The sequence below is a fragment of the Anas acuta genome, chromosome 24 (assembly GCF_963932015.1).
Source record: "Anas acuta chromosome 24, bAnaAcu1.1, whole genome shotgun sequence".
Classification (NCBI taxonomy): Eukaryota; Metazoa; Chordata; class Aves; order Anseriformes; family Anatidae; genus Anas; species Anas acuta.
This window is the reverse complement of record NC_089002.1, coordinates 6,632,629-6,645,563: the sequence shown is the minus strand read 5'-3', so window position 1 is coordinate 6,645,563 and position 12,935 is coordinate 6,632,629. Positions and strand designations below refer to the sequence as shown.

Here is a 12,935-nt window from a genome sequence, read left to right as displayed (position 1 = left end):
AGATTATTTCTAATTTAAATACAATGCCTCCTAATGATAGGTTTTAACGCTGGCTCTGCAGGACGGGGAGGGGGACTTTCCTTAAAGCACCACGGTGGCTCTTCCTGGGACAGGACAGGCTGGTTGTGCTGCTGGCAGGACGTCTCAGAGCCCACACTTGAGCTCCTGGTGCCATTCCTGCAAACTGACCATGGGACACCGTGCCCCCAGCCTGCTGAGCACACGGGCTGCCCTGCACGAGGCTGGTGCGGTGCTGCAGCAGCCAGGGCAAAGCACGGGGGTCCTGCCGGTCCCAGTCCTGCTCCCGACCCATTTTCTCTGTTGTTCCCCAGCTGCTCTGCTGATTTGAATTAGGGACTGCTCCTCGGTGTGGATTTGTACAGCATCCAGCGTGTTTGGAGATGACGGCATTTAATGGAAAAAAACAACAGGGTTTGATCACAGAGTCAAGCGGATCAAGTACAAACGGGAACCACAGATTTCAGCAAACAAAAGCTGACACCAGCCTGCAAAAAAAACACCCAGAACCCAGGGGTTACGTTATCTGTCATCTCCTAGGATCACAACATCTGCCAGAAATTTGTGAAAATGTCTACAGATCCCCAAAGAAGTTGAACTTGAATTGATTAACTGCCTAAAAACTCATCTTACAACCTGACACGTGCGTGGTTCACCTATTTAAAATGTTTCCGGCACCCAGTCAGGGAGGAGAACCACCAGCACACTGCCATGGCTGCGCCAGCCAGCCACAGGCCACAAAATGAAGAGCTGGTGCCACAGCCGTGTTAAAGAACAGGAGAAAAACACAGAAAATGAAAACGTCTTGTCTGGGAGAGGGGGACCCCCGTGGCTGGCTGTTGCCTTCTGCTTCTTTGTCAGGAATAAAAAATCATCTGAATGGAGCAGCGAAGAAGGAAGCAGCTCCAAAGCTCCCCAGCCCCACTTCTCATCACCTCTGAGTGCCGAATCTCACTCTCACATTGACATTGAGAGACTTCTGCAGTGCAACAGCTCCAGGGACTGCCTCCAATTAAGAAATTAATCATCACTGTCCTACGCCAGCTGAGGAGAGGGGCTGCTGACCGCAAACACGTCCCCTGTTCTTACTGCCCCCGGCCTCCCGTGGCCGTGCCCAGCCCCTGGCAGGAGCCAAATCTGTCCTGCAGAGCGGGCCGGGGGCTGCAGAGCTTTGTGCTGCTGCCCCAGCAGGCACCCCCTGCACGCTGCGGCCGGGCTGCTGCCTGCAACGCCCTTTGGATCTGCCTCTAAAAATAAAATATAAGCTCCTGAAGATTAACGCGGCAGGGGACAATCCCTAGGCTTGGAGAAAGCCCTTCTCAGACTGACCATAGAACAAGGGCAAAGCACGCTCCGGAGAGGGCTTTCCACAGGGGGTCTGATGCCAGCAACCAAAGGCTGGGCTGCCCTGACCCGCTGAGGCCCTGGGAATGAAACAAAACTAACAAAAGGAGCTGAGAGAACCCCAAAATAAATATGTATTTTATTAATTCTCCCTGCTTTATCTAGGTCTCCCAACCGCTGCCTGCTCTCTGTGCCAGGAACCACAGCAGCTATTTGATTTAATATCAACTTTTTTTGCTGTCTCCCTCAAGGGGCAGCGGCGGAGGAAAGAGAGGGGAAAAACAAAGAAGAAAGAGAGGAAGAACGGAGCGCTGATTAGCAACCACTGCCACCAGAGAGCTCGAAAAAATAACAATAAGCAGCGTCTCACTCCGTGGCTGTTCACTCACAACCAACTCGCAGCACTTTGCTGGGTCCTGCCCCTGCTGCCGTGGGGAAGGGGCACTCGCAGCACGGAGCGGGGGCCCTGCTGCTGCTGCCATCAGTGAGCAGCCAAACAGGACCGCGATTTGCACCAGCTGGGGTCTGCGATATCAGTCCCATGGGCAGTTGGTCGGTGAGGGCTGAGTGCCTGCATCCCACGGATCTGCTGAAAGCCACAAAGCTCAGCACCGGGGTCGGGTGGGCACGGGACGTGGTGCCCCCCGGGGGCTGTGCAGCAGCGGGCACAGAGCAGGATTCCTGCCCCATGCAGACACCTCCCTTCGGAGCCCACCTGTAACCTCTGATGTCCAGAACCTGCTCCACACCAGCGCTCACAGCAGACAAGGAGCAGCACGGGGCTGTCCCCGCAGGGCTGCTCCATGGGTGGTGTGCGCCCAGCTCTGCTCCTGGGCTCCTGCTGGCACCACGCTGCCAACGCCACCACCGCATCCAGCCTGGCTTCTCCTCCTCTCACCCATTTTAAAGCAGCAGAACATCGGCTCCTGGCTCAGCTCCTCTCCTGGGGGCCTGGGGACATCAGACCCGAACCCTTCCCACGTCACAGCTGCGTCTGTCATTGTCCCCCTGTCTCTGACCCCCTGGCACAAGGAGAAGAGGAGCTCTGGCAGGTCACAGCACGCTGCCTCACAGCCAGAGCAGGCAGGGCTCTGATCGCCAGCCTCGTGCTCCTGGAGCACGGCAGAGGCATTATTGCTGGCTGAGGCAGAAGGCGCCTTCCCTGCGACTCGTCAAACCACGGGGGAAATTAAGACGGCTTCCTTCTCTGAGATGAGTTATTGCCTCCGCAAACACAGCCAGATTTAAAGCAATTTCCTGTCAAGCATATTCATTATGGCTGGAGGAATCCCTGAAATTTTCCTGGAGCTGTGAAATCCTTCCCTTCCCCTCGGCTGCCCCAGCAAGATGCCAGAGGAGCTGCTCGGCAGCACGGACAGGACCCAGCAGGACACGGGATGGCAGCAGCTCATGACACAGAGAACAGGGAGCTGCCTTCTCATGGCCTAGCCCATAGGCTCCTCCAGCCTATATTCATAAAGCCTTTTTCCCCTTTTCTTTCTAAAATTTCCCTGCATGACCGTGGGTTAGTTGCCTAACCCGTGCTCGAGCTCTTTTTCCCCAGCTGTCAGACACAAACGTCCCTGCTGCACCCAGCCTGGGAGCTACGAGGATAACCTCCCCCCTTTTATTTAAAAATAAAAATAAAAAAAAGACACGGGATGAGGGTCATGGAGGTGCCCGGGCTGCAGAGGAGAGGTGGGGGCACCTAGCGGGGACAGCCTGCCTTTCCCTGGAGGCACAGGGACAATCCCTGGCACTGCTGATCCGATGGGTTTGTTCTTCCAGCTAGATTTTTAATGATCTGCTCACAATGAGAACACCCCGGCTGAGGGGAGACAAGAACCCTAAGTACCCTACAGACACCAAACAAAGCAGGACTCTGTCCCTAAAAGCCAGAAGCCTGGTGCAAAGGCTGCAGCTGCTGCATCTCGATCCCTCCAGACACAGAGCTGCTGCCTCCTCCTCCTCCTGCCTGCACGCACAGGGTGCTGCTTGGCGTGGGGGTGACCATGAGCCCCACTTTTTGTGCCCCTCAACTCCCTGCCACGATGGGACAGCCCCATCATGGTGGGGTCAGCAGGAAAGAAACCCCTGGGCAGAGCAGGGGGTTCCCTGTGCCATGCCACCCTCCCGCGGCCCCGTCCCCTCCGGCCCCGCGCTACCTGCGCAGCAGCAGCTTGGGGTGGTTCTTGTTCTCCAGGTTCTTCTCGATGAGGTCGGAGAGGAGCTGCTTCAGCACGTCGGTGGCGTACTCCAGCCTGCCCTGCAGCCCCGTCATGATGAGCGAGGCCACGTTGCCGCGGTCGCGCATGGAGAAGCTGCGCTGCAGCTCCAGCGTCCGGATGAAGGTGAGCAGGAAGACTTTGTTGTTGATCAGCTGGGCAAAGAGCTTCAGCGCCTTCTCCACGCTCTGCTGCCCGTTCCCTTGGACCTGCGGTGGAGGAGAGCACCCGTCAGAAGGGCGAAGGACCGGAGGGGAACACGTGCACAGCACAGCCCCGAGTTTTCCAACTGTGGTCCACCACGAGCCTGGCACAGGACAACGGAGCCCTGTTAGTTTCAGACCAAGGCACTGGGACCAGCAGCATCCCCCAAGAGCTGGGTGATGACAGCAGGGCTGATGCCGCTGTTCCTGCCTAGGACAGAGCCCACACTGCCACGGGGACACCACTCCGTGCCCCACAGCCCTGCTGGTGCTGCCATGGGGACCAAGGGTTGTGTGGCTGGTTTAGCCCTGGGCGCACAAGGAACACCAAAACTCTGCCTCTCAGCACCCCAAACGTGCTCTGCACATTTAGCCACTGCTAACATCGCCCTTCCTGCGCTCCCCCAGCCCCCCAGCACATCTCCATCGCTGCTCCGAGCACTCTGCCTGCCATAAAGCTGCTGCTTTGAGGCTAACGGCCCTATAAATGATGTACGATTTTGCTTGTTCTGCACAAAAAGTGACGCTCTTATAAGTAAATTAAATACCAATTTAGACTATTGCTTTATTATGGGACAAGTATAAAAAATTAATTGAGGCTTTCAGCCAGCTCCAGACTCGAGTAATTCATTACGAATGGAAATGATGAACAGTGTTAAGCAACTCTTTACCAAACATCTTGGAGACTTATGTATTGGCTTTACTGACGTTACGTAATTAAGCAACTGTGTAATTGGCAACACATTTATCACTTCTGCTGTTCTGTTTTTCATGAGTAAAACAAATAAGAAGCATTCATATTTGTTTGCTAGCTCATCAGCTTATTTGGTGACCGAAGCAGCAAAGGAAACGTGTGGGACCAGGACACTCGGGGCACAGGAGCACGGCTGGAGACGCCGGCTCGATGGCAGCAACTGCCCTGCGCTGGGAAGGAATCTAATCTGATGCACAAATATTAATTAGCCCTTACACTGAGCACTCAGGCACCTCAGTAAAGCCCTGCAGGAGAGGAGCAAGGTGCTGACGGCACAGCCAGAGGCCGGCCAGGCGCTTGCCCTCCTGTGGGCACGCCGCGAACAGCAGCAGGAGGCGGCTCTGGGGCCGGAGCACTTCGAAGGACACCAGGAACTCCCTGGGCTGCTTTGCTGCTGCCCTACAGCAATGTGCAAACCGAGAAAAGAAAACCAAAGCAGCACTGGGAAAGAGGAAGCAAGCAGTGTGTGATGGTGATACAGCACCAGGTTCTTTGTTAAAATGAGCTCGGGGCTCATCCTGCTGAGAACCCCAGGGCTTCTACCGAGACTCGGCGTGCAGGGCACTGCCCGTCCCTTACCTCCAGCTCCCGCAGGACGGGATGGTCCTCGATGCCAGGGAAAAGGACCCGCATGGCATACGTCCGATAGTCCAGGTAGGGGATGCCGGAGCGATCCAGGTCGCTGGTGAGCTCGTTGATGTCTGTCTGCAGCTCTGCAAAGGCTGTTGGGGAGAACACGAAGAGAAGCACGGTCAGATGTGAGCTCGGGGAGCCGAGGCTGTAGGGCTGAGGCTCGGGGCGAGCTGCCTGCCCCCACACCAGCAGCAGACGCCGAGCAGACCTTGCCACTAGCTCAGACCCTCACCCTCGGAGAGTCGCCCTCAGCAGCCAAGAGCACAGGCTGCAGAGAACAGACGCCGAGAACAAAAGATGCTTATTAATTTGTATGCAGTTCACACCTGTGTACACACACCTAAAACACCTTTAGAGGCTGCAGATAGAAATGAGGATCTATTTTCATAACTTGGTGCCTCCCTTATTTTCTCTCCTCCTCCTCCTCCTCCACAACCAGTTATCAAAAGAATCAAATCTGATGCAGATCAAACGCAAGCAGAAACTGCCTGCTGCAGGGGTCAGGAAGGAATTTATTCCTCCTCTCGTGACATGACCTCAGCGTGGATGTCACGGCCGTATGCATGCCCTGCTCTTCGCTCTCCAGAGCACAAAACGTTGGCCCAGGAGGACACCATGCCCAGCCAGGCTGTGCCCATGACAAACCTGTGGGCTCTCCTGAATATCACTCCTGCTTTGTCTCACACCTCCAAGGCTGCCCTTTTAAAGTCAGCTGAACAAATCCAGTGCACCTATCGATACAGCCAGAGGTCACACTGAAACGTGCAGCTTTCTGTTTATTTGTTTTTCATCCACTAAGCACCTTTCCAGCTGGATTCAGCCATTCGCAGGGATGTACGACATGACAAATGGTTTCTGTCCCAGCCCTACATCTACCCCTGTAACGTCGGGTGGCTGGGACGTGGTGAGGGCCAGGGTAGGGGGCCCAGGGAGGGAGCAAAGGCAGGGGAAGGGCTGCAGGGGTGAGGGAGGGCCGACATCCAGGCCCGGGGCAGCACGGTACTGACCCTCCTTGCACTCCAGGGCCACGCGGGACTCCAGATTGTCCATCTGCATCTGCAGCCTCTTGAGGGTCAGGTCATTCTCCCGGGACTTGCGCTTGTAGGCGATGAGCACGATGATGACGATGATGAGGAGCAGGCTGCCGCCGGCCGCGATGCTGACGATGGCCGGCAGGGTGAGGAGGCTGTCGGAGCTGATGCTCACCGAGCCAGGGGAGAAGACGATGCCACCAACACGCACCTACAAAGCACAGTGGGGTGAGCAGAGACTTCTGCTGGGGTGTTATCCCGGCCCCAAGCCCCTCTCTCCCGGCCCCAGATGCCCTACAGACGCCCAGGGAAGAGGCACAGCACCTCCTTGGCCAACACAGAGCTGGTCACCATCAGAAACAAAGGGTTCAGCTCCTGTGAACGCAGCGAGGCTTCGAGTCATGATAAATGTGCCAGCCCTCCGCTATCAGGGCTCTGTTCGTTTTATCTGATGGCTCCATTTGCCTTTCATTTTACAGCTTTCAGGCCCCTTTTGTAACCCGTGGACATTAGCAAGCCGGTGGCAATTGCCCTGACAAGAACCTCGAGCTAAATGGGGAGGGAGGAAGGAAGGAGGAGAGGGGAAGAGCCACGAGCAAACGCCACGGAATAAATGTGCCGAGGCTGACGGCGGTGCCGGCTTTTCTTGGCCGTGCCCGGGCCACAGATGCGAGCAGCTCCCGGCCAGGTTGCGCTGCTGTGCGTCACGCTGTGATAATCTGAATATGGTTTGGATGCTGAACTTCAGGAGAAATAAATCACAATTACAATCTCATTTGGGCTCTGCTCAAGCATTTCGGCAGCTGCGTGCTTGGTCTGCGAGTGGATGAGGGAAAGCAGCAGTGCCCAAAACCGAAGCGAAGGCACCGACTGTCAGCCTGGACGGGGCTGCTGATCCAGGCAGTCCGGTGTTCAGACACTGCTGGCTCCTTCTGCCTCGGGAAAAGCCAAAACCTTCTGTCTATCCCCTTGGCAAAGCGGGTCTGGCTGCAAGGACTGACAAAATGCTTCCCTGTCCTGCAGGACGGGGAATGCAGTGTGCTGACACTCGCCTCGCCGTTCCTGCAGGGAGAGCGAGCGACACCAGGGAAAGGATGGGAACTGGTGCTGAACGCTGAGTATTTCTTCCTTCTGGAAGGCTCTGACAGCGGGCAGCGAGTCTCAAGGAGGCAATAAGATGTTTCCACATCAATATTTTAAGCTTCCAATTAGCCATAAAGACCTAAAATCCTACTGGTCCTGGGACAGGGAACTGAACTTGGTACCCGAGCAGGGCAGGGAGGAGGAGGAAGAGGAGGAGGCAGGGAGGAAGGGCTGCCAAGTGGAGCGGCCGGTCCCTACCGTCACTTTGTGCTGTCCGGTGAGGTTGGGAGGCTCGCACAGCAGCTGGGTCTCGGACACGGTGACGGCGCAGGGCGTCTCTCCGATCAGCACGGTGTAGTTGAGCTTGGCTCCCCCGGGAGCGGGCGGGCACAGGTTTTTGCCCTGGCAACAGAGGTGGAGCAGACTGTACAGAGATGCGGTGCGTTCCTCTGGTTTCCATTACTTGCACAAATGCTGGGGCTCCTCCGGGTGTTTCCCGTTCTCCAAAGGGGGACAAAACTCCTCCCTCACCCCCTGCTTTCTGGGTCCCCTTAGCAGAAGCCCTGCTTCCTCCTGGAGATAGTTTTTTTGCACAGCCATTGCATGTAGAGCTGCAACAGCTTTACTGAGCCAACCATATGGGACAGGGCCTGGGTTTTACCTTACAAAGCTATGTCGGTAAGAGCCATAGGGTGTGCACAGATATGAAACTATTTTGCCCCCCCCCATTTTGCTCTGCAGGACCTGAGTACACCACCCACAGCACCCCGCCAGGCTGGCAGAGGTCTCCTACCTTCAGGATGATGGGCGACCCCGGCTTCTGCTCCAGCACCCCGGTGGGGCTCAGGAGCTCAAACGTGGGGTTGGGGTAGTAGATGAACTTGGTGTCGTTGTAGACCAGCAGGGACTGCACGTTGTTAAAGATGAAGCCGAACTCATCGGGCCGCTCGACGGCATCCAGGCCGGGTCGGTGCTCGGGGGCCAGGGCGGGCGCGAGGCACGCCAGTGCCGTGGCGTTCACCGCCTTGCAGACCTGTAAAAAAGACAAAACGCTTTTTTGGGACCTGTGGGCAGCAGCGGGGAAAAACTCATCCCTGTGCTGGCGCGTTCTGACTTGCACAGTGATGTTCTCAGTCCTCAAACGCTCCCTGAAAACTCCGGTGGATTCAAGCTTCGCTGGAAATATTTCATCCAGGCTCAACGCTTTGTGCCTGTAGTTTGGGGGAATTTGCTTCCCTTCCAGCCAGCACAGGCACGGGAGCAGAGACGGAGAGAGCTTCAAAGCGAGAGGTGTTTTAAGGCAGCTGGAGGACTGCATACCCGATCACTTGCTCTTTTCCTTTCCCGCTGCATCCTCGTGGGCATCGCCAGCTTTGAAGCAGCCCCTTAACGAATACCTGGCCTCTGCTACAAATCGGTGATTAGAGGCAGCTCCCTGGTGCTGGGGGAGACAGCAGCGACCCCCCGGCAGCCCAGGTCAGCTCCTGCTGGGCTGAGGACACCCACGGCTCCTGCAGCCCTGGGAGCAGGGAGCCGATGATTTATGAGGCTCTCGCCTTACGGAGCAGCCAGGGCCCAAGCTCGAAGTGGAAGATTTAATTTCGCTCAATTCTGTGCCTTCAGAATTATTTTTGTAACGCTGTAACCGCAACCGCTAACAACAAAATTAGATGTTTTTAAAAAGAGCTCAGAAGAAAAAGGTCTTCAGGGGGAAGGGAGAGAGTGAATAGGAAAAGACTGCTCACTGATCCGCCCTTTCCGAGACAATACAGAAAGATCACAGCATAGAAGGGGTATTTTTCAGTTTTACCGGGTCAAAACAATTTCCGAGTGTACTGGAGGTACAATTCTGGTCTGTACCGTACAAGAGCAAGGGGTCCTGCTGTACGGCTCGGCACAGGGACACAGCCCAGCAGCAGCACTTACGTTGACGGACTCCTTGCCGTTGTGCTTGACGCGGATCCGTGGCTCCTGGATGACGTCCAGGTTGGAGCCGGTGACGGTCAGGGGCGTGTGCCCGCTGCGGAGAACAGGGAGACAGGAGGTTAGTGACCGGCAGGAGGATGGGGCCAGGGCTGTGCCTGGCCATGGGGATGCTCATCGGTCTCAGAAAGATGCTCATAAAGACGTGGGGGCACTGGGTGACACTGGGGACCTGCAGCCCAACCCGAGCAGCTGGGAGCAACAGCTCACAACTTTTTCTTTCGTGTGTTCATTGCAGCAGCATGGCCCAAATCTGCCCAAATCCACCCAAATCTCCAGCTCCTCTACAGCAGAGGCTGGCTGCTTTGTTCAGACCATCTCCCAGCAGTTCTGACAAGCCCATCACCCCCGTCTCACCCCAACCAAGCAGCAATCCTGAACTGGGGCTCAAAGCAAACATCTCGCAGAGCCTGCTGCCTTTCATGGGCAATTTTAAAAAATAATTGGAATTTGAGATGAACGGCTGTGTTAACATCCCTCGTGAGCGCAGCCATTAAAGCAGAGCCAGGGGATGAGCAGAGCCCAGGGTTTTTAGCAGCGACCACGTCACGGCAACGTGACAGTGCCTGCCGCCGTCCCTAGCAGTCAATCTTGGACAAACTGTGCGTTTTGATTAGCATCAGCTTTTTCCTTTCTTGGTGGCTGCTGGTTTTGTTTTATCCCCCAACTACAAAAAGAAGCCTTTAATGAGCAATTGTGCACTTCTTCAGCAGATGGAAGCGTTCTTGGGGCTTTATTCGTGCTCCCAGAACCTCGGTGCGGGCTGCTACTGCTGTAATTGCCTTGGTAATTGCAACAACTTGAGTAACTCTGGGCCTGATTTTCAGTAAACACGAGTGCTGCAGACATCTAGCACTGACGAATGCAGGACCCTGGATGGGACGTGTAATTCCCAACTGTCCTTCTTTCATCCTCACCAGGAGGAGACCACCAGACCAGGCGAGGTCTCCCCGTGATGTGAGAGCTCCGTTACCTGGCGATGCTCCACTCGGGCTCGATGTGCTGCACCTTGGGGTCGTCGATGTACTCGAACAGCAAGGTCTGCTCCAGCTGGGCCCGGTCGACGCTCACGGAGACATGGACAGGCCCCAGGCCGTGGGCTGACGGGGCCGACATGCACACGATCTCGTTCGTGGACCTCCTGTGCAGGAGAGAAGCAGAGGGAAAAGTCAGTGGGCAGCCCCCAAACCCCGTCCCCGTGGGGCAGCTCCCACCAAAGCTGGCCCCTCACTTTGCCCCATGCTCTGAAACCCCAAAGGGGCTGAGCTGCTGAGACACGGGAGGGAGGGCAGAGCTCCACGCCTGCCTCCCCGGAAAGAAGCGAAAAGCACTTTTGGTGCCAAACTGCAGCCTCCCGCATCCCTCTCTGAACCTGCTGCCTTCTGTTGGGCGTGTGGAAGCAGATGGCTGCTTTTTCAACGGGATGCCTAAACTCGCTCAAAAGCCAAATTCTTCCCCCCCACACACCCAAAGCACACACGGGGCCTCGTGAGCAGCAGGACGGACCCGCGGAAGCCCCGGCTTGGGAAACGTGGCACTGGCAAAGCTCAAGGGAGTCGGGCAGTGGACGGAAAAGGAGAACGGGCTCTGCTGTCCTGCTGCAGGGCTGAGGGGATGGCAGCAGGGATGGAGCTGCTCGTGGCCACACAGCCACGTCCCTGGGAGCCCCCTGCCCACGCCTGCGTCTCTGCTCTAGCCCCAAGGAAAAGGCCACGCTGCCTCCATGGCTCGTTGAGCTTTGGTTCCTCTCCTGCAGGCACAGGGGAGAGGCCAGGCAGCTCTTCAGCATCTCGCTGCTGTTACGGCACTTGGACCAAAACCTGGCACTCCTGCACGCTGCCTCCAGTGGTGTCTCCATGGGAGTTGTGCTGTGGTCCCCTCTGTCCCCTCTCCAGGTCCTTACACACCCATCACCTCCCTGAGGAAGGCACTGCTCCACACCAGGCTTTTTCGGAGGGCATCTGCCAGCACCACGCTGCTTCCAGCCTCACACCTCCGCCCGCCCGCCCGGCGCAACCGAGGCAACAGCAACAAGCTCCTGAAGCATCCGAAGCCAACCAGCCTCGGCTGCTCCTCTGGATACGCCTGCTGCCCGTGCCCCCCGCCTGCCACCCCCGTCGCACGCTCGCGCCGCCTCTCCCTGCCCCTCGGCTCCGGCGGGAGCCCCGGCGTGACGCACGGCCGCTGGCACCGCCGCTCCCCGCTCCCCGCGAGCAGTTAATTAGCTTTCGGTGCTATTATTGTGTCGTCATGGTGAATCTACCCACTCCTCCGATCAGAGGCGCGAGAATGGGGGAAGCTGTAATTAGAGTGAATCTCATTAGGAACCGCTTCATCTAATCAAGCTCCCCCACACCCTCCCGTACAATTGAAGTTCATCGCCTCCAAACAGTCCAAGCAAAACAAAGTGCACAGTGTGACCCCTCGAGAAGGATGGAGTCATTTATACACTGCCGCTTGTTTTGTTTAAGTTTCTGCTTGCCTGGGGTAATTAGAACACGCCGAGACTTCAGAGCGCTTCCAGGTTTTGCAGGTCAGTGTCTGCAGGTTGCCTGGATATAATCATATATTTAAGGGATTTTATTACAAGGCTAATTCTGCCCCCAGGCTGGCTTGCAGGCTGCTGGTGCTGATGGTAACGCAGTCACCTGCGTGCGGCGAGGAGCCAATCTGGCATCTCGGCTTCGGATACGGGAGGAATTGCTGATGGATGGTGGGCAGCAATACTTAGCACTCGGGGAGCTCGTCTGCAGCATGCCCACACCTCCTGGAGCACCCCACACGTGCCCGAGTCCTCCTTCCACTCCTGGGGTGGGGATGGTGGGGAGATGAGTGCAGCAGCAGGGCTGGGAGTGGTGTGAGGCTCGTGTCCTTTCTGAACTTCTGGCTGGGATCTGTCCCCGTGGGTGCCATCCGGCACAGGACAGGCTCCGTGGTGCAGCATTTCCATGTCAGTGCCACCTGGGACTTGGCAGACTCTCGGAGCTTTCCAAACACCCCTGCACAGGGCTCAGCAGAGGGAATCATCCAAGAAAAGGAAGTATAAAAGGAGCAACAGATCCCATCAATGCCTCCAATGTCCTTCAGTTCCTTTTTTCTCAGATACAGAGCCAGACACCGGGCACACCACAAGAGCTGAGGAAGTCCATTAAACCCTTCCTCATTAACAGGCTCTTCATAATCCTCCCCTTCTCATCCACACCATGAACTGGGAACCAAGAAGCTGTTTTGCTATTCTGAGGCTGATGGATGAAATAATTGTTGATGTTCAGCATTTCCACTGGCCCCACACCATGGTGCCAGGTTTATCCAATGCCACGACACGTGCAGGGAAGGCCAAGCCCCAGCCTGCTCCCGTGGTGCTTGGCAGGGCTGAAGATGGACAGGAAATGATCACTGCTAATATCCCAACACGTTCCCATGTCTGTGCGTTCACAGATCCCATAACCATGAACCTCGCAGTCTTCCAGACGAGAAATTCACCTCCAGGGGTCATTGCATTCCCAGAAACTTCCTTCCATCCTCCTGGGCAGCCTGAGCTGGGGTTTAGAAGGCAGGATCCCTGCACACATCACACCGCTTCCGTCGGGTTCCTGGGCATTTCCAAGGCTTGCCAGCCACAGAGAAAAAGCAGAGGGAGGCCCCAGCCTGCAGGGAGTGG

General features: G+C 56.4%; 1 protein-coding gene across 2 annotated transcripts in view; it reads right to left on the bottom strand.

Moving 5' to 3' along the window:
• PLXNA2 (plexin A2) overlaps positions 1–12,935 on the bottom strand; it is a 147,325-nt gene that overhangs the window by 17,366 nt on the left and 117,024 nt on the right. For both annotated transcript variants that reach the window (XM_068660400.1, XM_068660399.1), the window contains exons 16-22: positions 10,248–10,415; positions 9,218–9,311; positions 8,085–8,324; positions 7,550–7,693; positions 6,185–6,419; positions 5,124–5,266; positions 3,528–3,796 (exon numbers count right to left, since the gene is read on the bottom strand). In XM_068660400.1, coding sequence (XP_068516501.1) covers positions 3,528–3,796; positions 5,124–5,266; positions 6,185–6,419; positions 7,550–7,693; positions 8,085–8,324; positions 9,218–9,311; positions 10,248–10,415 — 1,293 coding nt within the window. The remainder of the gene's footprint in view (positions 1–3,527; positions 3,797–5,123; positions 5,267–6,184; positions 6,420–7,549; positions 7,694–8,084; positions 8,325–9,217; positions 9,312–10,247; positions 10,416–12,935) is intronic.